At 39.8% G+C, this 22,474-nt stretch overlaps 2 protein-coding genes and 1 non-coding gene across 4 annotated transcripts; 1 reads left to right on the top strand and 2 right to left on the bottom strand.

The window, feature by feature from the left end:
- Window positions 1-1,098: 1,098 nt before the first annotated feature.
- LOC107075775 (golgin subfamily A member 2) lies at window positions 1,099-9,618 on the top strand. The gene is made up of 8 exons (XM_069181867.1): window positions 1,099-1,456; window positions 1,735-1,875; window positions 3,597-3,797; window positions 4,821-5,008; window positions 5,875-6,142; window positions 6,424-6,522; window positions 7,015-7,082; window positions 9,137-9,618. Exons 1-8 carry the CDS (start codon window positions 1,145-1,147, stop codon window positions 9,291-9,293), a joined length of 1,434 nt encoding a protein of 477 aa, XP_069037968.1. The 5' UTR covers window positions 1,099-1,144; the 3' UTR covers window positions 9,294-9,618.
- Window positions 9,619-9,857: 239 nt separating this feature from the next.
- LOC102698384 (eukaryotic translation initiation factor 4 gamma 2) lies at window positions 9,858-17,694 on the bottom strand. Of its 2 annotated transcripts, none has more exons than XM_015338364.2 (20): window positions 17,610-17,694; window positions 17,221-17,346; window positions 16,742-16,844; window positions 16,245-16,376; window positions 15,999-16,065; window positions 15,764-15,915; window positions 15,527-15,637; window positions 15,321-15,404; window positions 15,116-15,214; window positions 14,845-14,986; window positions 14,566-14,729; window positions 14,314-14,427; window positions 13,885-14,013; window positions 13,620-13,724; window positions 13,256-13,471; window positions 12,725-12,983; window positions 12,227-12,431; window positions 11,932-12,140; window positions 11,577-11,698; window positions 9,858-11,361 (listed from the first exon to the last, which is right to left on the bottom strand). In XM_015338364.2, exons 1-20 carry the CDS (start codon window positions 17,615-17,617, stop codon window positions 11,296-11,298), a joined length of 2,613 nt encoding a protein of 870 aa, XP_015193850.1. In that variant the 5' UTR covers window positions 17,618-17,694; the 3' UTR covers window positions 9,858-11,295. The 2 variants fall into 2 exon arrangements, with proteins under 2 accessions (XP_015193850.1, XP_015193852.1); XM_015338366.2 differs by having other exon boundaries at window positions 17,614-17,638.
- On the bottom strand, window positions 14,100-14,286 carry LOC138224471 (small nucleolar RNA SNORD97). Its single transcript, XR_011182958.1, has one exon. It is a non-coding gene; the product is annotated as a small nucleolar RNA SNORD97 (small nucleolar RNA).
- Window positions 17,695-22,474: the final 4,780 nt, after the last annotated feature.

Genomic DNA, 22,474 nt, shown 5'->3' with positions numbered 1-22,474 from the left:
GGTGCTGTATATTGGGGAATTCCATTTAATATAATCATAAATATGCAGTGTATATATTTCCATGCATGTTCCACACTGTGCTTTGTCTTCGTCACACATTGGGAATAACTGGAATTATGAATTCTGCAAATTAATGCCACACAACAGTCCAAAGGCAGTTGTCAGAGAAGCATGCCTCTCATTGTGTTCAGGTCTAATGAATCTGGGCAAGTATTTTGTGTCATGGCAGTCAAAAGACAGAACAAAAACGAATTCCTAAGAACAAATACAGTATCTCCAGATAAAAAATACTGACAAAATACCAAGGTTCTAGAATGCTTCTTTATGCATTCTGAAGCCAAGTCTAAGGTAAACGTAGCTTTTTTGTTTTTTAACACTCAGAAATCTAACCCTTTGCAGAATAAGTAGGCAATGAAATCTATTACAACTGAAAGTTTCCACCCTTAAAGCTTTCTAGGGCTTATTTTTGTGTTATTTATGTGTTTGTGGGTACATCAAGAAAGGCAGCCTACTTTCAGCTTTCAGTGTAATGTAAGTCATCCAGAACCGAAAGCTAAATATATGTAGCATATCTTGCCCTACTTAAATTGCAATCTTTAAATAATGCATTTTGATCTTAAGTGTTTTATTTCACAAGCTGATTACACTGGTTTTCTGGTTAAGTAGGCAGTGATAGGATGTCAGACTGACAGCTCTCTGCCTGGCACTAATTGGGTGTAATCTTTAAGGCTCAGAAATTACTTTGACTCCTGTAGAAGCTTCTGTTTCTTGTCTCAATCTCCTAGGAATATGAAACCCAACACATTAATACATTAACCATGGAAATGTATGAGAAATGTGTTAAATACATTTTAAGCTGAATACAGCAGAGTTCTTGTGGTTAGAAAAAGTTGTAACCTTGCCCTGGTAATGGTATGATCACTCGTCAGGTTTCTCTGTGTGGGAGGGATAGGGTTTCTTTTTCCTTTAATAACGTGTCCCATAGCACATTAATAATTCAGTTGCCCTGCTGCAAGACTCATCCTCACTGTTCAGTGCAGTAAACAGTCATTCCAACAGGATTAAACTTTCAAACCCCCTGTGCTGAGACCTGAAGAGGGCACACTGGTGTGAGCAACATCCCAGATCATTTAGCTTTGAAACGATGTCTCTGAAGAACACTTCAAACGGGAGCTTGCAGATTGTTTGCTCCTCTAACCGATCGCCTGTCTTGGAGAGTGGGACTCTTTATAAGTCTCTCTCCCTCAGCAGCAGTCATGTGAATGACAGGCTCAGTAGTGGCAAAGATGGTCAGGACGAGAAAGGCAGCGACCACGCCCCGTTCCTGGACAGTGGCATGGTGTCTCGTCCCTGTCGGAAACCGGTCAGGATGGTGAGGCCTGTAAGTGCCCTCAGCCCGGCAACTTCCTTTATCCAGATCAGTCGCTTACAGGGAGAACTGGTGAGGAAGAGAAAGGTAGGAATTATTTTTTTTAACAAATGCACCTGGAAGAAATGAAATAAATATTTTTAATGCGTCTTCTGCATGGTCACCAAACAGGCAGCAGATTTTAAATCAGTAAGGACTTTGAGTGATTGCTATTACTGTGTGGAAAGGGTCATTTTCACATTTTGAAGTTTTCTAAAATGGAGGCCTAGAGAACACTTTTGGAGAACCGACTGTAGAGCTGTAAAGTGGGGATTTTTCACACAGCAATCTGGAGATTCGGCAGGACTTGTTTTGTTTTGTTGTAGGAATGTGAGGATTTGAAGCAGCAGAACAAGTACCTGACCAGCGAGATTCACATGGAGAGGATAATGATGAGGACGGAGAGTGAGCTCACAATGAGGAATCTGAGAAACCTCAACCAGGAGCTCCAGGCACAGGTTAAAGAGGTACCTGACAAAATTATTAAAGAGAATCACCACAATCCCTAGAGTCCTTTGTATGAAGTCTAGGAGTGTCCAAATTTATGGACAGACATGCATATATCTGGGGAGTTGGAGTAGGCCTTGGTTTTTGTCTGTGTTATCTGCTTTTTTAAAAGAGATTAGAAACGTTTCTACTTCTATTTCTGGATGGTGAGTGAACAAGTGTTATAACAAAACTTTGGAACAGCTCATCATTCCAGGTCTCTGGTTTCCTATTCTAAATTAGTTGTCAAATAAATGTTTATATAGTGAATATTTGGTCCAGCTAAGTAGATGTATTTTTAAATTCTTTGCCTTTTCAGGGAAAAGCACTATTTTTGTTGCACTTTTATCTGTTTGAGTTTGATCAGTTTTTTTCCTGGTGAGCCAGGATCCAGATTATAGTTAATTTATCTCCACATAAAGTAATCCAAGCTCAAAGCAATTAATAGAAAATAGTGGTTTCTAGGCAGATACTGTATGAGAGATGTCATGAAGAACAGAGTATTGTTACAAGGCTTGTTGCTGAATCTGTACTCAACACTAGGTGGCAGTTTGGTCAGAGAACAGAAGTTTCACCACTGTATAGTACATTATGTTTTAAGATTTTTATTCATACTTTCTTAAACATTCAATTTACATAAAGTTAGAATAGGACAGCGACAAAACCCCAGACATCCAACACCAATGTATCCGTATCATTGGTGACATACCAGAAAAAAACTCCTCCCACATTCTTAAGACAACAGGAGGAGCACGCCTTAGATTTAGAGAGTTGTAGTAAAATAATATGCTGAAAATTAATCGTGCACTGTTGCCGTGACAGTGAATAGAAAGGAAACCAACACTGGACTACCAGCTTCTTAGCTGCAGTCACACCAGCTAACTATATTTTTTAAGTGAGATTTCCCATCTAATTTTGAAACTCTTTAAAAACGCATCACACTCACTGGACACTATTTACTCCTTATATAAGCAATCTGCTTGATTACGTGGCAAGGTGCAAACTGTGCACCAGTACACTGCAGTTTGTTTCCTAGCCGAGTATGATGCCAGAACCAGACCAGAAAACAGGCATTGCTCTGGCTGTACAGTGGATCAGCAGAGAAGCAAGGTTCTAGTCAGCTGTGCTGTGCTCTCAGGGCATGTCTCTCTTCTCTCTCGGTACATCCAGACACTTGGGCCTTTCATCACTGGCTTTGCTCAGAAATTTTTCAAATTGTCAAAAAGTGGTTCGAACTGGTTTACATCACCAAAAACATAAACTTGTGTTCACCACGCCTCATCAAAAAAGGTACACAGAGGTGCTCCATATTTCTATTCCGCAAGAATCTGGGAATGTGTTGGATAGTGCCTTTGGAGATTCCATAAGCTGTCATTTTGATTTGCAAAGCTATTTATAACTGTTTGATGCCACAAGTTTCTAGCGTTAGTGCAGTCACTTTACATTCATCCCTAGAAAATATTGGTTATGCTGGTTTTTAATTTTCTGAGCATCATACACTAACAAGGCCTTCAGGAAGTGGCCGTTAACTTTGGTGGTATTATCAAAACAAAGCTTTGTCATATCATTATCGCAACAACGATTGACAATTGGAGACAAGAGTCAATATTCCTCCTCGAGATCTAATTTTACTGTACTTCTCCAGCAGCCAGCCCAGTGACGTGATGGCTCCAGTTGATATCTCCTTTTTGAACTGCTGCAGTTGAAGCAGAAGCTCCACGTCTGCCAGCAGAGGGTGAGCCTGTGCACCAGGGCAGCTGGAGATGCAGATGTGGCCAGATGTGAGGCAGAGAGGAGCCGGGCGCAGGCCGAGGCTCGGGCGAAGGATTCAGAGGTGGAGAAAGACTTGGCACTGGCGGAGAAGGGCAAGCTGACGGAGGAGCTGCAGCATCTGAAGACCAGGGTACACCACGCCTCCAGGAGGGATAGTTCCACGATTCACGGTTTCGGAGTATGGTGGCATGGTGGCGCACTGATTAGCATTGCTGACTTGCAGTGCTGGGGTACCAGATACCAGACCTGGGGTGCTATCTGTGTGGAATTTGTATGTTCTCCCCATGTTTGTGTGGATGTTCTCCGCAGTCCAAAAAAGATACTGGTAGGTTAACCAGCTTTTGGGAAAACAGGCCGGGGTGTGAATGTGTTTGTGCCTGTCTGCCCTGCAATGGACTGGTGTCCCTGCAGGGTGTACCCTGCTTGTGCCTGTTGCTTGCTGGGATAGGCTCTAGCTCCCCCGTGTCCCGGAATTGGAAGAGGCGCTTAGAAAACGGATGGATGACTAGACTATTTTGAAATAAATCTAACTGACCTCTCTCTTAAGGGCTGAACAGGTTAATGCAAGGTGAACTGGACAATAAGCAGTGTCTATAGAGAGGTGTCTGCAGCTTTTTAATACTGTATTAGGTTTATTAGACCTCAAAAAGGCCCTTGAAATAGATTAACCTTCTGTTTCCAATGTTCTGTACTCTTTGGAGGCAGTTTTTGAACTGTTTCTATGTTTCAGCAAAATGTCTTATTTAAATCCCTAGACTTTGGCGCTTGATCAATCAAGGTTTCTTTGGGCAAAAGGCTGTGATGCATACACTGTATATATATGCACGGATGAAGGATTTCATAATAAACTACTAGAAAACAAAATTGCTCTGTATGGTTTGGTGGTAAAAACCACAACATAGAGCAAAACATCTCTCTTGAGGCTTCTGATAGGAAGTTCATGCTTGTGTGCTCAGCTTCCTCTGCATTTTTGTAAGTCTTGATCAGTATTTCCACTTCTGTTCCAGTTTTAAATGCTGAGCATAAATTTAAATTCCTGTAGGGTACCAGAAGTATTGAGGGGCTGTCCACTATAATTAAGATACACTTGGTTTCTTTTCAGAAATTTTGCTCAATCTGTTATATATTTTAATAAATATATTTCTGTTTTTAGCTAAACGATGTTCAGCAATTGCTCAACCAAGGAGAGAAGAACTACTTTGAATGCAAACTAAAATTAGACAAGATTTCGGTAGAAAGACAAGTTCTTCTGGAAGAAAACCGAGACTTAGAACACGAGAGGAATGAACTGCGACACAAATTGAAGGAGCTCACTGAGCAGAATGTGAAGCTCAAAGAAAAGTGAGTCTTTTAATATCTTTTTGGTAGATATTTTAGTGCAAACAATCTTGCATTAATATTGAAGTATAGTTTTTCATCTTTCCCTTTCCAAAAAGAAAAGGCCTTTTTCTGTCTAAAACTCTTTTTACAACACCACAGCTGTGACATTGTAAAAAAAAACATGAAAGGTGTGTAGTTCATAAAACAGTTCAAGAAAGCAAGTGAATATTGAGGTGGTACACAAACCACACAGCAGTGAAGCTCTTTGAACATAGTACTCAGATTTTCAATTGAAAAATGTCTCCTTTTCCTGAATAAAATTAAACCAAATGTTAGGTGTCACCTCTACTCCTTTTCAGAATTATGAAAGTAGAAAGTATAACAATAACTAAAAGGCAGCTTTAATTGAATCACCTTAATTAATGTAGCATTTGGTGTTTCATCCTTGGTTGTTAAGTCACTTATCACTTTACGAAGAGATTAATTAATTACATTCGCCTGTGAGGTGATTAAACCGAGCAGCGGATAATTACACTCTTAGCAAAGCTTTAAATAGGTTTCCTGCAAAGCAGTGAAAGTCGTTCTCTACTGTAATAAAAAGTAGACATTAGTCACACATTAAATACTAAAATATGAAACAGCAAAATTGACTGCAAACAATGCCCATGAGTATTTAGTGGTGTTTTTTAGGACATTAATTTTCAATAAGGAATCACTTGGTGAAAACATATATTGCTTTTGCCCTCTAGAAGTGATAACTTGTAAGACTTGAAAGCAGAATCTACGACATCTTAAGGTGACATTAAGAAAGGCTGGACAAACGCCGTACACAGATGTGGCGTATCAATATCTCCCAAAGGAAATAATAGCAAGTGTAAAGACTGTAGGTTTCCGCAGCGCCCTGCGCATTTCCAAGCCCTCACTCTGCTGGACCCCACTAGGGAGGTGAGCTTCAGGTGCCGGGCCCTGTCGGCTGAGGAGGCGAGCGAGCAGGCCGTGAAAGCGAGGCTGGAGGCGGAGCGCGAGAAGAGGCTGCTGGAGCACGAGAGGCAGGAGAGGATGGCGGAGGGCCTCGTGTGGAGGGAGAGACACCAGGCCTTGGCCGACGTCCTCAAGGCCCAGGAGGAGCTACACTCCCAGAGACAGAACAAAGGAGTAAGTCCCCAGCTCCCCACAAACACCTGCCCTTCGGGATGAAGTAGAATCGACTGTTTTCTCTTCCTCAGTGCTTCCATATCCCACGAGTGTCCTTCAGCACCATGTAAAATGACACAACTTTCAGTTACTTCATAAAACATGCTTTTTAGAATTGGTTCTGTACTCCTACAGGACTTTTTAAGTAACCAGCGATTACTACAGACATTTTATATAGCAAGTACTCAGACATGCATATAGTCATTATTGATTGTATCATTTGTATCAATGTTCCCTCTCAGTGCCAGGTGAATATCAAGAGTTATTTCTTATGTGTGACTGAAAATGACCAGAAAATTAAAATCCTGAAAAATCAAGATGGGACTCCAAGACATTTGATGGTAAGTATTCAAGACAAAATTGTACTGTGGGGCCCCAGAAAGGCTGTGCAATGGAGAACTTAGAACCATCTTACTCTCATCTTTGAAATTCACATTAAACATCTAGGTATTCTGCATTCAGGCTAAAGTTTTTCGTTTTAATTTTCTGAAATTCCTAAAGCTTCAAATTCACAACAATGGTCAGACATTGAGATGCAGAGCTTTGTTCTTCATCTTGTTTTCAAGACAAAGTGAAAGAATGAGCAGAACCACAAAACCAGTATTTTGTAGAGAGCTGTTTCAATTGAACTAGATACTGTAGGTGTAGGCAGTTACCTCCCTATGATACCACACTCCCTAAAAGTTTCTTTCTTCTCAAAGCTGTTAACCAACTGTGCCAAAATCAGAAATTCCCCCAGTGAATGGATGACAGCAGCTGATAAGTAGTGTAACATAACAATTCCAAAGGAAAGGGAAGTCATTAGTATAAAGTGAATCTCTTTTCACAACCAGGAAGGAGAACCGGTATATTTTTCTACACCTGACACAGTAGCAGAAGAGCCGGGCAGAAATCCAGACAGGTAACAGTGTTACACGTTTGTTACAGAGATTCTGGTGCGGAGTGATTAATACTTATCTTGTTCCAAATGAATGTTAAGTACATAGATATACACATCCCGACCAAATGAGTTAGATAGAATGAATTACCTCTTTGTTTATAATCTTCCTTGTGTATCTCTATTTCTATATTGTTTGATTCTAAAACTCTAGTAGGTCAGTTCAAAAATGCTAGTGCAAAAATGATAAACTGTGTCAGAATGAAATCTGGTGCATTAACAAAGGGCAGAAGGTGTTGAACTCATCAGTGTCTTCCCGACTGCTCTCAGTATGTCTCGAAGGACATGTCCATGTTGTTATTTGTACATTTGCTTTAGTGCCTAATTATATTGCTTCACAGTGCAGTTTTTACAATTCAGTTATCTGAAAAGAACAAAAAATTATATGAACACCTTGTATATTCAAGGTACATACAGTAGACATATGCGAAGTCTACATGTATGTGCTACAATGATGTTTTAAAGTGTATTTGTTGGAATAGATTATATATATATGTCATGTCAGTTTTCCTATTTATATCACCTTCCTTACACCATTCTCTTTTAGCTACTGTGGTGCTACAGGTACAATCCTTGACCTTGCGATTTCATTAATGCCGGTAGTGCAATGTCATGTCACCACAGAGGAGGTCTTAGCGCCATTGACAGAATACAATAACTTTAATCCACTCCAAGAGAAAAATGTCTTACAAATAACACTGTCACAAAGATTCAAGTGTTTTATAGACTCCATATCCAGATTTCCATCAGTGGATGCACCTGCTCTATTTCTTACACCACTTTCTAAAGATTTGGTGCCACTATCATCTCTGTGCAATCATGTGTGAATATTGCCTTTCGTCCTGTTGTTGACCTCCTGGGTGATGGCTTTAATGCCACGAGTGTGATTTGTCTTCCAATTTACTGTTTAGATGGTGATGATTTTCGGACTACTATTTTTGATCCACTCTTGGTTCCACTTTAGCATGTCCTATGGTTCCATTTCACGCGTACGGTACTCCTCACAGCACACTTCAGAAACTGTAAAGTGTCTAAAATCATAGATGGCCATAAACTTGAAATTGTATCAAATACCATGCCACACGGCATGCTGTCAGGAACTAGCAATAGACTGCCTTTATGTACCATACTCAATCTTTCCTTAGGACATGGATGCTGGAGAAAAGTTTCTTCTTAAATTTGTGTCATAAGCTGTATACTGTTTATAGAACAAAAGACATTTAGGACACAATATGCAGCACTTTTAGTGCTAATCAGGCTCTGCTCATCAAGCCCTATGTGTTGTACAATTTAAACTTGAAAATAGACCTGTAATTATTGTCAACACGCCTAACTCATTGGCTGAAAGGCAAAAATCAAGAAGTCCAGACGACTACATTTTTCTTAAATGTAACAATTTCTGCAGATGCAAAATGTGACTTTGTATTATATTTTATCTTATGTATTGAAGGGTATATTGCCCCCCCCCCCCCACTTGATACTATTTGTGTACTTCATCGCAGGCAAGCGCAGTGTCAGCATGCTTTCAGCACCATACATCGGCCCAAGCAGATGGTCAAAACAGCTGTTCTATCAATATTATAGTAACTGTACCTGTGCCCTTTCCTTGTGCTCGTACCACACTATTCTATTTTTGCGATATCAATGTTAGGTCTGTAGGAAATATTTTCCTCATTATTCATAAAATCAGTCTTTTAAAACAAACTCAGTCCAATGTCTTCCTTAGAGACCAAAATCAAAACAAGAAACATCACCATGGATACTTGAATGAGCAGGAACTTATGCAATTGTGTGATTTTTTTTTTTTATTTTAAATCCTGCCAAGTATTCTCCTAAAGAAAAGAATGTAGCACAAATGGAAATCTACCAGCTTGGCTTTCTAAAAGATGTCAAGAATGTATTATTCAGATTGCACAGTGATTAAAATTTACAAAGTTTAAAAGCCAATTTACTAAGTCAATTATAGACCAAACATACCCTTATCTTGGTTTTAACAAATATTCCCCCATCTTCTGCAGACTCTTATACAGGATTACTGCTCCAAGTTCAAGCTCTACAAGAGGCTCATCACCAGTTCATTTTAGCGAACTCTTGCCTCAAGGAGTTCCAGAGATGGGATCAGCACGAAGAACAACAAAAGTAGTAGAGTATTTTTGGCTGCCAGCAGAAGACTGAATGACTGCTTTTCATTGGGTTAAAGCCTACAAATGCATTAGACTGGCATGTAACAAAGGACTTTGACCTTTGAAAAATACCCTTTTTTAAATACATTTGAAAGAATCAAACTGTGTGGATACAAAACCGCCAAACCAAAGTCATCTATGTTTGGTGGTTAGGAACATTTAGCATTTCAGCTTCTTACACACCTTTTCCAAGCTTTTGAGACTTGAAATAAAATTACATTTATACCTTAGCAATTGTGAAACTTTAATCATGTCTGTAACTGTATGCTGTTACAATCAGTGGAAGATTGCTTATTTCATTTGAAATACCTAGCTGTACAAAGTATATATTTTCCAAGGATGAAAATATACACAATTGTATATACCTATCCTTTGATTATAATGAAGCTTGAAGCTATCAATCACGTTGAGTACTCCCAAAATCAAATATTGTATTGAATACACCGGGAACTGCTTGAGTTGTAAAATGAGGTCAGATATTTTCAGTGATTAGCATTAGACTGACTTCATCACTCCACCATAGTTCAAAAGGATGACTGCTCATAAATACCAGAAGTGTTGTAACTGTTGCTTATTTTTATTAGGCGTTCCAGAGCAGTCAGGTTACACATTCCTCTGCATTGGCCATTTAATAAAGGAATAGTAACAATAAGGCTAATAGTTTTCAGGGAAATAATACATTTGAACTGATTTAAAAGGTTTACAATCCTTATTTTACAGTATGGCTGGAAAGAGAACCAATTAAAGATACATAATGATTTCAGCAATAAGATCTTAACAGTGTATAACTATACTGAAGATGAAGTAATAGTGGTACACGACATTTTCAGCACATTAATCTTTCACACCTTACAGATGGAAAATCATTTACATGTACAACTCTAGAGCACATTAAAAGTGAAATTGTTATGTGCAGGGACATGCCCATACTGCCATGATTGTATTCTAATTTAAGATGTTAAATTATGCATTACCTGCATCCTAGTCCCTCTTCTGCTAACCAGAGTACAAGCCTTCATTATTTCAAGAACAGGATAGAGGGGGAATTCAATAGCCAATCATTTGGTCTCAGTTAACTTTTTATTCACCGATTTAAAGTTAAAAAGACAGGTTAAAAGTTCCATGTTGACACACTTTCTTGATCAAAAGATGTCCCATCAGCATGGGCAGAATTTCATGTTTCAAGAGTCCCTGAACATGCAGCAGGAAGAGAAGAAATTCAAGTATCACAATGTTTGACAGATACAGGTAATATTACAAAAATCAGGGCATGTGAACAAATTAAAGAAGGCTTTTCATTAGAAGTTCTTGCTATTACAGGTTTACATACAACCACACCAAGCACTTAAAGGGCTAAAATCTCACAATCAGGTCATATTGTGCAAGTAAACCAGGTTTTCATTAAAGACTTGTGCACCTGCCCAGGCTTTTCTCTTTTTTTGTCGTCATTTTAAATAGGACTGGAGAATACTCAAACCCAGCACATAACAAAGCCCATTACTAGGAGGTAGAAACACAGGCAATAACTATTAATGTTATGGCAGCAAACCAATGATTACAGTTTAGGATTCTTTGTAACAATCAAGGGATAAAATATTGCAACGACTCAAGTTTTACACTGAGCAAAGTGCATTTCTACAGTGTTGCTATTTACTTAACTGAAAGCCTATGTAGAATACATGGCAGCAAAACACATCTTCGCCATCTACTGCCACTATGCACAACATAAGATGTAATTCCATGCTAATACATTATAAACTTCCTAAACAAAGGCTTTCTAAAATTGTTAGATGGTATGCTATGCTTAAGACCTTAGTCTAACAAAAAAAAACATGCTTTTGCTTTAAATACTGCAAAACCTTTATAGCGGAATGAACTTTTGCAGTGGTTAGGTGAGGGGGCAGGACAAGGGAAGCACTTGGGCAGAGGGGAGGGGGGGGGGGGGAAAGCTGTCATCTCATAGCAATAGTACATGTAAGGCTTTGGCTGGTTCTTCAGTCAGCTTCCTCATCAGACTCCTCTTCCTCTGCAGTCTCCAGCCAGGTTAGCCACTGGTTCACCTATGAGGAAGGGAAAATGAGGACTGTAAAAACCACTACACACAATGAAAACTGAATACATATAATTTTGAGACAAGTTCATTTAATCTTTTAGCCATGTTGTGGAAATAAACATGTTCATAAATTCTTTAAAAGGACACTGAAAGAACAAAGCTATTTCTAACAAAATATCTTCAATTGTTAGCAGGTTGAACCTGTTCAGAAAAAATAATCACCTGGAATAATGCTTTTCCCTTTCCAGGGAACTCTTGGGTAATGTCTTCTTTCCAAGCAAGGAAGGCTTCTTCTTCAATTATCTCCATATCATAAAAGTTGACAAAATAGCGCAGCAACATGCCTAGGATTTAATACAGACCATTCATTATAGAAGAACATCCATAAAACTTGATTAACAAAATCAGGGACGTTCTGTAGGAAATATTAACTAATAAACAGGCTTTTAGAAGAGAGGACTCATCAAATGTTTGAGACAGAAAGCTGGAGACTTCACCCTAACCATGGTAATTACAAGAGAAGAGGGAGGAATCACGTAAACTAGAAAGACACACGTCAGTTAGGTTAACATCCTACCTTTTGGAAAACCGTTGTTGTTACAATGGACTTGCAGCGCGTACAGGGCACTGACTTGGAGATCAACATGATCATGCAGAAATTTCTGCATTACTGGCTTGAAGGATAACAGCAGCTGCTTCTCCTGGTCTAACTGCTCTTTTGACGGAGCAGATAATTGGTCATCTCCTTCAGCTATACTCATCTCATGGGAAATGTACTGTAAGAAGCTAGAAGAAAAATAGAAGAATTGGCATTTCGCACAACTTAAGCAGGCAAAAAACAGTATACATGCTTGAGAGAATAGTTCTCTTACCTGGTCATCAAGATATTGACAAACCCCTTATCAGTATGGAGTTTGGGTGAAATATTGTCTTTGATCCACTTGTAGATGGCCTGAGGGGAGGGATCTGCTTTTATTTGCTTCAACAGCTCCTTCTCCAGTTTCAAAAGTGGGAACAGAAAACTAAGCCCTTTTCCTTCAAGGATTTCCAACATCCGATCTTTATTCTGATCAATTTCTAGAACAGGAAAAAAAGTATGCATGATATACTGCTCAATAAACAGCTGTTCTTTAGATACTGATTATACAGTTAACATCACCCAATTGCCAGAGCCTGAATTACATAGCAATTTAAGTTTCATCCAAAGCCATTAGATAGCTAAACAGGCCATACCTTAGCCATGTTACACTAACTAAAGTTAATGCAAGGTCAGAATTAACATTCTTTACAACATTTTGCTTAAATGGAAGTAGACAATCTGCCATCACTACAGCACTTCAAGTTCTAAAATAGGAGGGAAAAAAACATACCAGGCAGCATTTTCTGCATGTTGACTTTACTTTGTTGGAAAAGTTCAGTGAGCCATTCCCGATCCTTCAACTTGGCTGTTTGCTGAAGACAGAGCAGGAAAAGGGGAAAATGTGTGCCATTTTCCAGAGGCTGTGCCAGCTCTGCTATGTTCACAAGCTCTGCAATAATTGCACGGGCTGCAAACTGGGCCAAGTAGGACTTCACAAGAGGGATGTCCACCTCTATTTTGGGACACTGGTCCAAAACATTAAGGAACGCCTGTGCAGGGGGAAAAAAAAAAACAAAAACGTTAAAATCCCTAAAAATCACTAAGTGACTAGATTTGGTCCAAGTGTGGCTACAGTTATACCCATATTTCAGACTTCTCCAGTAAATTACCCAGGCACAAATGTTAAGTTGCTTTGGATAGAAATATTAGGCAAAATAACCACCCATAATGGTAAGAGTTTAATAACCTTAAAAAAAAGCTTCATTCGCGAGTCCCCTTAACCCTTAAGTGCCCACTGCATTTCAAACTAAAGAATACTCACCTGCATGAAGTTCTCTCCAGTGATCAGCCCTTCCGATCTGAGTGAATTGATCAGAGTGCTGGCATGTTCTTTATCATCATCTGAGCGATCAAGTGAACAAATAATGATCTTGCTCAACATCTCAGGCAGAAAGTGTTTTGGAGCTTTCATCTCCCTAACACCATTAACAGCATCGTTTATATTCTTACTGTTCAAATACTCTGTAACAATGGTCTCCTGAAGAAAGAGGGGGGGGGGGGAACATTTAGAAATGTCAATTCTTGTAACAGACTGTCAGGCATCACACTATTTCAATATGATCCACATTTAAAACTGCAGTAAATGGCTGTTTATAAACCTACAGCAGTAAGAGAAGTGTACATACAGTCATTTTAAGCAGCTCTTCTCTAGCAGGAGGAGGTCTCTTGCTATTTTTTGCAGGTTTTTCCTGGATTGGAGGAGGGTTGGTTTTGAGACCAAGCTGAGGTGGCTATGGGTGGGGAAAAAAAAAATATGGACAAAAGCTGAAACCACAAAATCCTTAAACACAAAGAATTTAGAGTCCCAAGGCTTTTAAATACATTTAGGTTTCCAGAAAAAAAAAATGTATACTTCAAGCCACTGCATTTAAAAGACAAAAAGGTCCTCACCTGTCCCAGTGGTGGGGTCTGTGTGCGAGGAGGCTGTGCACTCGGAGGAATCATAGTTGGTATCTGAGGCTGCAACTTTGGCACTTGATTTTTATTCATAAGGAATGACTGAGCAGGTCTCAGGCTGATCTACGGAGAAGCATTCATAAAAAAAAAAATCAGTACATTCAGCTTGAAATCAAAACTAAATATCCAATATTGAAAAACAGGAATGTATGCCCTCATATCTCATAATCACGTTCAGCGGACACTAGTTACCAGTTAAAAGTGGTGAATAGATGGAGGGGGGAGGAGGAGAAAGGGAACAAAGACAAAGGAGTGAAAAAAAGAAGATACAAGAGAAAGGAAACCTGGTACCAGTTCTCCCTCAGAATAACGCGTCTCTTTATAATCACTGGGCATTTGTACATGATCTTTAACCCTCTTTACCTCATCTGCATTGAGCTGTCCTTTCTTAATGAACCGTGGTGGCATGTCCTTGGACTGAGCTTGCTGCTGGGATGAATGTCCCTGGTTTTGGTTATGAAAATGCTGATTCTGCCCCTGGAACAGTCAAAAAGAAATCGACCCATCACAAAATTACCTTTAAAATGATATCCATTTAATAGTCACAAGGTGGGTACATTACATCCTTTTAAAACCTACACAAATTTTACCAGCCAACAAAAGAACCTCCCATACCTGGTTTGACTTCATAAAAGGCTTGCCTCCCATTTCAAACTGGGACTGAGGAACAGGTGCAATGTGTCCACCATGGCCATTGAAGAGTGGGTTTGAACGATGACGCCCCATTGTAGGTGAAAATCTATCCTGAATAACTCCAGGACCGGTGCCAATCCCACTTCCTACAAATGAAGGCATAGTTCAAAGTCATTTGGGCAACCACATGTATTGGCTAGTACACATACAGTAGTAGCTAGTATCGGTGTATGATATACAAAGGCCTAAACCTTTACAAACCTGGCATTTGCCCAAACATATCAGATAATCCACCAAGACCCTCTCTCTCAATTTTCATCCTGGGTGGCATAAAAGGTCCTTCCAGAAAGAAATCACTCCTCATTCCTTGAGACATGTGTGCAGGAATAAAAACACCCAAATCCTGCAAGGATGAAAAGCATAAGTCTACAGTTACAATACACTACATCAAAGAATGTACATAATATTTAGCACAAAACCATACATCAACAAAATATTTTACTCCATTACAATTCAATGGAATCTTACTTACCTTTACTGCCTCCTGACGAATCTGGTTAATCGTCTTTGGTCCATTATCGATAAAAGCTTTGCGAGGAACCCAATTGTTTTCTCGCAACTCCACAGTATCCTGCAACAAGTTTTGAAGGGCAAGTTTTCAGTTCAGAGTTTGCCAGCAGAATGCCACTAAGAAATACAGTTCCACATAGTATTAAACAACTGTGTATGGTACTGACCTGCAGCAGGAAACGAATCCTTGCTGGCAATTCCTTGTGTGTCATTAAGGATCGCATACGGGCAAAGTACTGATCCATTAAAGACTGCGGAAAAGAAGACAGACTACTTGACAAAACGGTATTTTAAGCATCGGTGTACTTCACAATTTAAAAGTAAATTTTATTCATCAAAAGGCACACAAAACTATTTTCTCCAGAAAACATACCTTGGCTTTTTCATGATCTAATCTAGGTCCCACTGTCCTCATTATCTGACAGAGGCACTCCAAATCCTCTCCCATATCCTTAAGTTGTACTCTCTTCTTCTTTTCCAAAAGCTGGAAGAGTTTTGGTCAGACAAGCATCAAGTTACTCGAAATGCAAGGCACTCAAATCACAGATGTAGAAAGAGCAATAGGCTTTCCCAAGCTAGCTTAGGAAATTACTACCAAATCAATACTCACTGTTTTGATGCACTTATGAAGGATAGATTCATGGATAAGGTCAAGTTTGCCAAGTTCTCCAATGAATTTGATGTTGCCCAGCATCTTGATCTTGGCAATGGCACGCTGCTCCTCTTCATCAGCGGTAAGAGGGTTGTCATGTTTGTCATAGACTAGAGACAAAAAGATCATTTGTCAGTCAACAAATACAAAACAAAATACATAAACAAACCATGTCTGTGTATATGTTACTCACCCTCAACATTTCTGGTGCGGTTTTCAAATTCATCTTGAAGCTTAGAAATTAAAAGTCTCCTGAATGTCTGAAAAAATGAAATGACCAGATATTTAATTGAACTCGACCGAACTGGATTACATACCAAATATACAAAAGACTGCTTAATGCTGAACAAGAACTGAAAAATTACTTTAAAAATGTGCATTCTATTTTCATACAACCCCAAATAGGGTTTTTTGTTAGAGTATGGAGTGCAAGCCTCACCGTGCTTTGCTTTTGTGTTGGTTGAACCTCTGGTGATGGGCCATCAAAGTTTGGTGCATCTTCTGCCAAGCGCAGACATAGCTGAGCATATAGCGAGCTATACTTGGGCTCTTCGAGGGCTTTGTCTACAATCTTTGGAAAGAAGAATAAAAAAAGTTATGATTTAAAATAACATTCTATCAAGCCATGTTATAGCACACTTACATGGAAGTAAAAAGGAATAAGCAACAAATATGCCCCACTAGGCACAAGAGGTTGGCAACATTGTGAGGTAATGACTATATACAGACAACTGATCTGCACAAAAATGTCATGCTTCACTAATCTGCAGAGTGGGAATAGAGGCATTCAAGGCATAGCACTTTAACCATACAAAGTCACATAATACATAATCCTATGAGCTACACAAACCTAACTGTACAATGTTCACTTAAGTCTTGGAGTGGCCACCCTAAGGTTTAAAATGAAATGAATATTGTGGAAAAAAAAAAACTTACCAGCAAGATGATTCCTTTTAGGACGAGTTTAGAATCTACGCCCACATTCAGGAGCTCAAGGCATAGCTTGTCAAACTTTTCAGGGGTGAGCTTATTTAATATGCTGTAATAAGAAATGAAAGCATTAATACTGATTCCTGCCGAAGACAAAGAACAACCTTGTTTTTAAAAATAGCCCTGCTGTCTGGAGCTCTTATAAAGATCAGCTGACCCCCCATACCACTCAAAAGCATAAACTGCACTGTTTCATATCCCACTTGAGTGGGAAACACCGATTAACAGCAAAACATTGCTTTTATAGCACAATGACAAATTTCCTGAGGCTCAAGGTCTTGAGAGTTGTACATTACAAACATGACTATTTCAATCAATGTTCCGGCTCTTGGGAATCAATCTCCACATCTCATCAAATAGGTCCATTATCAACGCCCACATGAAAACCAGTACCATTGTTTTATGGATAAAAGAGTGACACGTACCCTCTTACTTTCCTAAAGATTGCATCGTGTCGTTCTTTTTCATTGGTGGAGTTGACATCTCGTCTAGTGCTTCGTGAAGGAACCCATCTCTGAACGCTAGGCCCTGGGGTTTTCCCCAGGTACTCGCTGAAGGGCAGAAAACATTTCAACTGAGAACTGCAAGCAGGGCTAAGCTGTCAAATGACAAAACTGCACACATGAATAATCAAGCTTTAGTTATATATGCATATAGAAGACTAGGCATTGTAAACAATTCACAGTACTTTAAAGCAAGAGTATCTTCTACAGAAGCCCAACTGCTTTCCCTCCCCCCCATACATAAAAACAGATTCTTTAAAGACAATCACACGTGCATGTTACCTTGCACCCATATCTACATAGGGTATTACCTACGCATTTGCAAGACTTGGACTGTAGATGTATCGCACCGATTTGTCTGCCAGCGTACCTGTTGCCGACAGTCTTGGGATAGTGCTGAGGTGCACCCCTACCTCCTCCTCCCCCCGAAGAAGCACTGGAAGGGAAAGCAAAGGCACATTTAAACACTGCCCTATTTTATCAGAAAACAACCATCAAGATGGAGTACAGGAAACAACACAAAAAACAGAGAGAGTCCTCTCTTCCGCTTGAGAGAAAGAAGCCTTGTGGATTAAAGGCACATACAGAGGACAAAAAAAGTATTTATATCAACCAGAAGCAAACTGCCTGATGCAGAGAGTCTGGAGGAAAAATAACAGATACCCCCTTTCAAAGCTTTACATAAGGTACTCTGGTACCAGCAGGGGCTGCACATTGGTGGTGGTGGAGGGGAGTCCCCATTACCTGTAAAGCACTTTGAGTGGAGTGTCCAGAAAAAGTGCTATATAAGCAAAAGAAGTTATTACTCTGGCAGCTACAATTGTAATTCTTCTCAATTCATAAACTGCTACCTCCTTTAGCTTCTGCAAATCACTGAGCACCAGCTGCTATCTAGGACTGCATAGGAGTGACCTTGGACTGGTATTGCTATCCTATCAAATGACACCCCAGAGGAATGACGGGGAAAAAACGCAACGAAAATTTTTCATAATGATGCATAATGCACCATAAGATTACAGAAGAAAAAAATGAAAAAAACTTAAAACAAAATGGGTACTAAACCATAATAAGCATGAGCAATGTTTACCATTATTCCCTCACTCCACAACTCATCCCAATCCTGCTTCATATTTACCCTATAATCACCTTTTCAGGTGATAAAGAGTAGTCAAAAACACATTCCTTTAGAAAGTACTAAATACTTCAGAAAGGATGGATAGGCAATCTGAATTGAAATCTCTCAATCTAAAGACCTTTGGTCACACATTTCTGAAAACTTTTTAAACATGAATAGGTTATGCGCTGATATACAGAATCAATTCGCCACAATTGTAACCATGACAAAGGAATCCAAACAGCCTCACAAATTCTGAGGAAACTGTCAGTCCTGGATTGAGCATGGACTGAGTTTACACATCTTACAAACATGGTTAAAAATGACCTAGCGGTCACATCACATTCTCACATCTTGGACATGTCAAATACTGTCAAAAATGCCAAAAAAGCTGGCCCCTCCATTGCAGCACCAGTAACCCCAGCCCTCCTAACGGCTTCACAAACCTGAAACGAGAAGCACCCCCTTCTGCAATCACACTCTCCACTTTGGCGGCTTGACAACGAAGAATCTTCAAAAGAATAATATTCAAAGGGTGGGGTGGGGAAAACGAGCTGGGGGGGAGAGAAAGAGACCTGTTAAAATCCACATCAAAAGGGTGTTACGAAATGAGACAAATTAAAATACATTATATGGCTACCACTTCCTGTAGGGTGAGCTCAATTGTTCTAGCACATACCATGCACAATCATTTACTTCATCTATCGTGCCAGCCAAACCTTAAAGCCGAAATCACGTTTGAAACGAGTTCGTCAAAGTCTCTTGTAAGGATTCAAGATGTCTGCTCCAGCTTATATTAATAAAAGAGAACGGTTAGGCCTGTAAGGAAACGACCGTGGAAAGCCACGGGAAAGCGAGAAGCGTTTTTTTAAGAAATGTTTTAGGGCGGACACTGACTGGCCTAGGAGATAAACTATTCTGAAATCTTTTCCCACCCAAGAGGACCGGAGAATCAAAATCCAAGGCGAGGTCAATCACGGCAGAAAATGCCCACGGAAACTCTTCCAATTTAAATAAGACAAAAGGGCTCCTCTGCTTTCCACAGCGTGTGAGCGCTACATGGCTTCCTTTGTCTTTCCTAGGCCTAATCGCATCCGCTGTTTTAGGAAAATACAATTGAAATATACCGAGAAAAAAAAACAGCTGTAACAGATTACCAGACTACAATCTCATACAATACTCACACGACTACCCCCCCCCAGATCATAACATTTCTAAATAAATAAAAATCGACATTCAAAGAGGAAGACTACACTATTTCTTTCAAGATGATGATTTTTTTACTTTAAAAAGGGAACGCCGTTTCAACACCGGCTTAGTATTCAGGGTAATTAAAATCGTCTGTTCATCCAAGTTATATCACAATATAGAGGACGGGTTCCACATTAATCTCCTTTTCCGACTCGAGTGGCTACCAGCAATTTATGACAAAAATCAGAAACCGGGATGTTGTATTAAAACCCCGCCGACATCGAAAAGATCAGAAGATAAACACAAAAGAATTTTGACATACATCTTGCCCAATACTCTTTTGTAGCGCAAAAAGCTATCTTGCGCATATCTCCATCTGCCCAGGCGCTACTCTTCCTTAAGACACGATAAATTTCACTATTATTCACATTAATTTACCACAATACGGCTGCTAAATCGGCTACTTGACAAACGCCGGTTAGGATCGTTGAGGATTAAAAAACACCCATGCTGGACCTATTACTCGACGCCATTTTCTATAGCATCCGAAGGAAAGAAAGAAGGTAGCAGCCATTTTAGAGATACAGAAAAACAAGACTATTTAATACGATGTAATTATCTTACCTTTACCGAGACAACTTCAGTTTTTCACGATTTTGTTGACTCCAAATAAGAAAAAAAAAATAAAAATAAAAAATAAACGGGGGGGAAAATCTAAGAAGATTTTCAACAGAAACTCAGAAACAAAGCCAAAGCGCCCGGCACCTTTACCGAAGAGAAGAATCTACTTGCTGGTGGCCTACGTCAGTCGACAACTCAAATTTTATTAGCTGGAGCAGACTAACTTGTCAGCTGTAGACGTAAGACGTTCCTTTGCTCCTCCTGCCGTATCAGAGGAAAGGAACGTTTTTGAGGCGTTACCTTTGGAGATAAACAACGAATCAAAAAGCAGAGAGGAGCCGAGTAAAGCCGATCCCTTTCTGGAAGTTTGGTCGACGCGTAGCACAGCCGCAGTGCAGGAGTTGGTGATTTAAAAAAAAAAGCCTTACGGGGAAAAAAGCCCTGAATTTACTCATGCTTATGCGGTAAATGGATTACGTAAAGCCGCGTTGTGAGGACCGGTTGGGAGATGGATTTTTGTTTTTTGGTATGAGTAATTTGTTTTTAAGGTGTGACAGCCTGGGGCACCACATCTCCGTACCCCTGATTGACGTTTCCCCCCCGAGTGTTTCGTGTCCCATTTACCAATCCCAGTTTTATGACGCATCTCCTTTCGAGAACAGAAACTCGGGATTGTTTCGGAGCAGCCTCACACTAAGCAAATGGGATCCTCGCTCCTTCCTGGTCGGCATTTATCTACAGACTGTCCCTGTCTTCCTGAAACAAAGAAACTGCGGTTGATTGACTCTTGCTTTGGAGCCCAGTCACTCAAGTTGGAAGAAGAACTTCATTCTTTTACACAGACCAGTATTCTGATACTTTAGGTTGCGTTTCACCGTTACACGTTCTGGGGTGTTTAGATTCAGGGTCATATAAAAAAGTGAATAAAATCGTTTACTTTGTATCCATACGTGAAGTAAATAGAGTCATACTAATGACTACAGCGAAGAGAGTGGTACTTCTGTCATTCTGGTGTTTAGGTGGTTTGTAAACGTGGCTCTGATGCCTATTAAGAGCATTTATAGAATAGGTATGGATTTAAAAGTACATAAATCCCTGTAACAAATGTCAAAGCCCAAGTGGTCTGTTTGCGGAGCTTTTGTCGTGTAATGCAGCTTACTCTGTTCCCAGTCTTTTTTACCTTGGGACCAACACACCTGCTGTTTTGTGCTCTTCCTAAGCACTTAATTAAATAACTTGCCTTAATAGACCTATTAATAGATTTGATTTGAACTCTTGACTCGTGTTCAGTTCCCAACGTATTGCAGATTGCCTGTTACCGCTTAATGAGAAACATAAGTTTCATAAACTAAGTTTAAGATCCCCGAACCTCTTAAGCACACAAAGTTGCACAAAGTTTGAGCCAAGCAGCCTGTAATGTTGAAGATTTTTTCACCTACAGTGCAATGAAGACCAGCAGGTGTGTGTCCCCCCAGGTGTGGGTTTGAGGGCTCCTGGCCTAGATGAAACCGCACATAAGTAGAAACTGGAGAAGTGCATTAAAAACTGAGAACAGGAGGTACTTCTTTCTGCAAAGAGTGGTGGGAGGTGGACCAAGCTACTCAGCCAAGCTGTAAGTGCTGATACCCTGGCATCTTTTAACAAGGGGCTGGAATAAGATCCTTGGATCAACTGATGAGTGGTCTTGATGAGCTGAAAGACTTCCTCTGGTCTGTGTATGTTCCCATGTAAAGCAGTAAGAGCTAGCATTGCTTTTGGAGGAATCGTAGTATGTGAAGCCAGTAAAAAATGTAAATGTGACAAGTGTGTGTTTTTGTCATATAATTAAGGGCCCTGGTCCTCAGTTTTTTCGCTTTCAGCTCTTTCTGTTTCACAAGTTCAACTCTCAGCTCTTAGCATCAGTACTGATAAACTTGATCGCTAGCAGACACCCACCTGACTAAAAGCAGTTTTGACATGGGGTGGGGCTCATGTTACGTCTTCATCCATGGGTGCTTCTGCGTTCTTTGCATTTCCATTTGATCCTACTGCATAAGGCTTATTCAGAAACATGCAGTTAAAAGGAGATCTTTTCAGTGTCTTCATATTGCTGCCATTCTAATGAACATTAGCCTTTGCTCTGCCCTGACATGTAACATACCAGGAAATGGGATGTTGTTTTCTTAGAAGCACAAAGTCATGTAACATTATACTGTAAGAGGCACACACAAAGATAGCAGGCTTCTCTGCTTTTGTCTGTATAACCTCAGA

Source organism: Lepisosteus oculatus, chromosome 21 (assembly GCF_040954835.1).
Source record: "Lepisosteus oculatus isolate fLepOcu1 chromosome 21, fLepOcu1.hap2, whole genome shotgun sequence".
NCBI classification, from domain to species: domain Eukaryota; kingdom Metazoa; phylum Chordata; class Actinopteri; order Semionotiformes; family Lepisosteidae; genus Lepisosteus; species Lepisosteus oculatus.
This window is presented reverse-complemented; position numbering and strand designations above follow the sequence as displayed.

What these genes read in the sequence shown, in the direction of transcription:
- LOC102698384 (XM_015338364.2), bottom strand. An exon ending in ATCTTTAGGAAAGTAAGAGG is followed by an intron (nt 16,845 to 17,220) that starts GTACGTGTCACT and finishes TTCTTATTACAG; the next exon opens with CATATTAAATAAGCTCACCC. An exon ending in CAACACAAAAGCAAAGCACG is followed by an intron (nt 16,066 to 16,244) that starts GTGAGGCTTGCA and finishes TCATTTTTTCAG; the next exon opens with ACATTCAGGAGACTTTTAAT.
- LOC107075775 (XM_069181867.1), top strand. Translation starts at nt 1,145, where the DNA reads ATGTCTCTGAAGAACACTTCAAACGGGAGCTTGCAGATTGTTTGCTCC. An exon ending in CCCAGAGACAGAACAAAGGA is followed by an intron (nt 6,143 to 6,423) that starts GTAAGTCCCCAG and finishes GTTCCCTCTCAG; the next exon opens with TGCCAGGTGAATATCAAGAG. An exon ending in GGACTCCAAGACATTTGATG is followed by an intron (nt 6,523 to 7,014) that starts GTAAGTATTCAA and finishes TTTCACAACCAG; the next exon opens with GAAGGAGAACCGGTATATTT.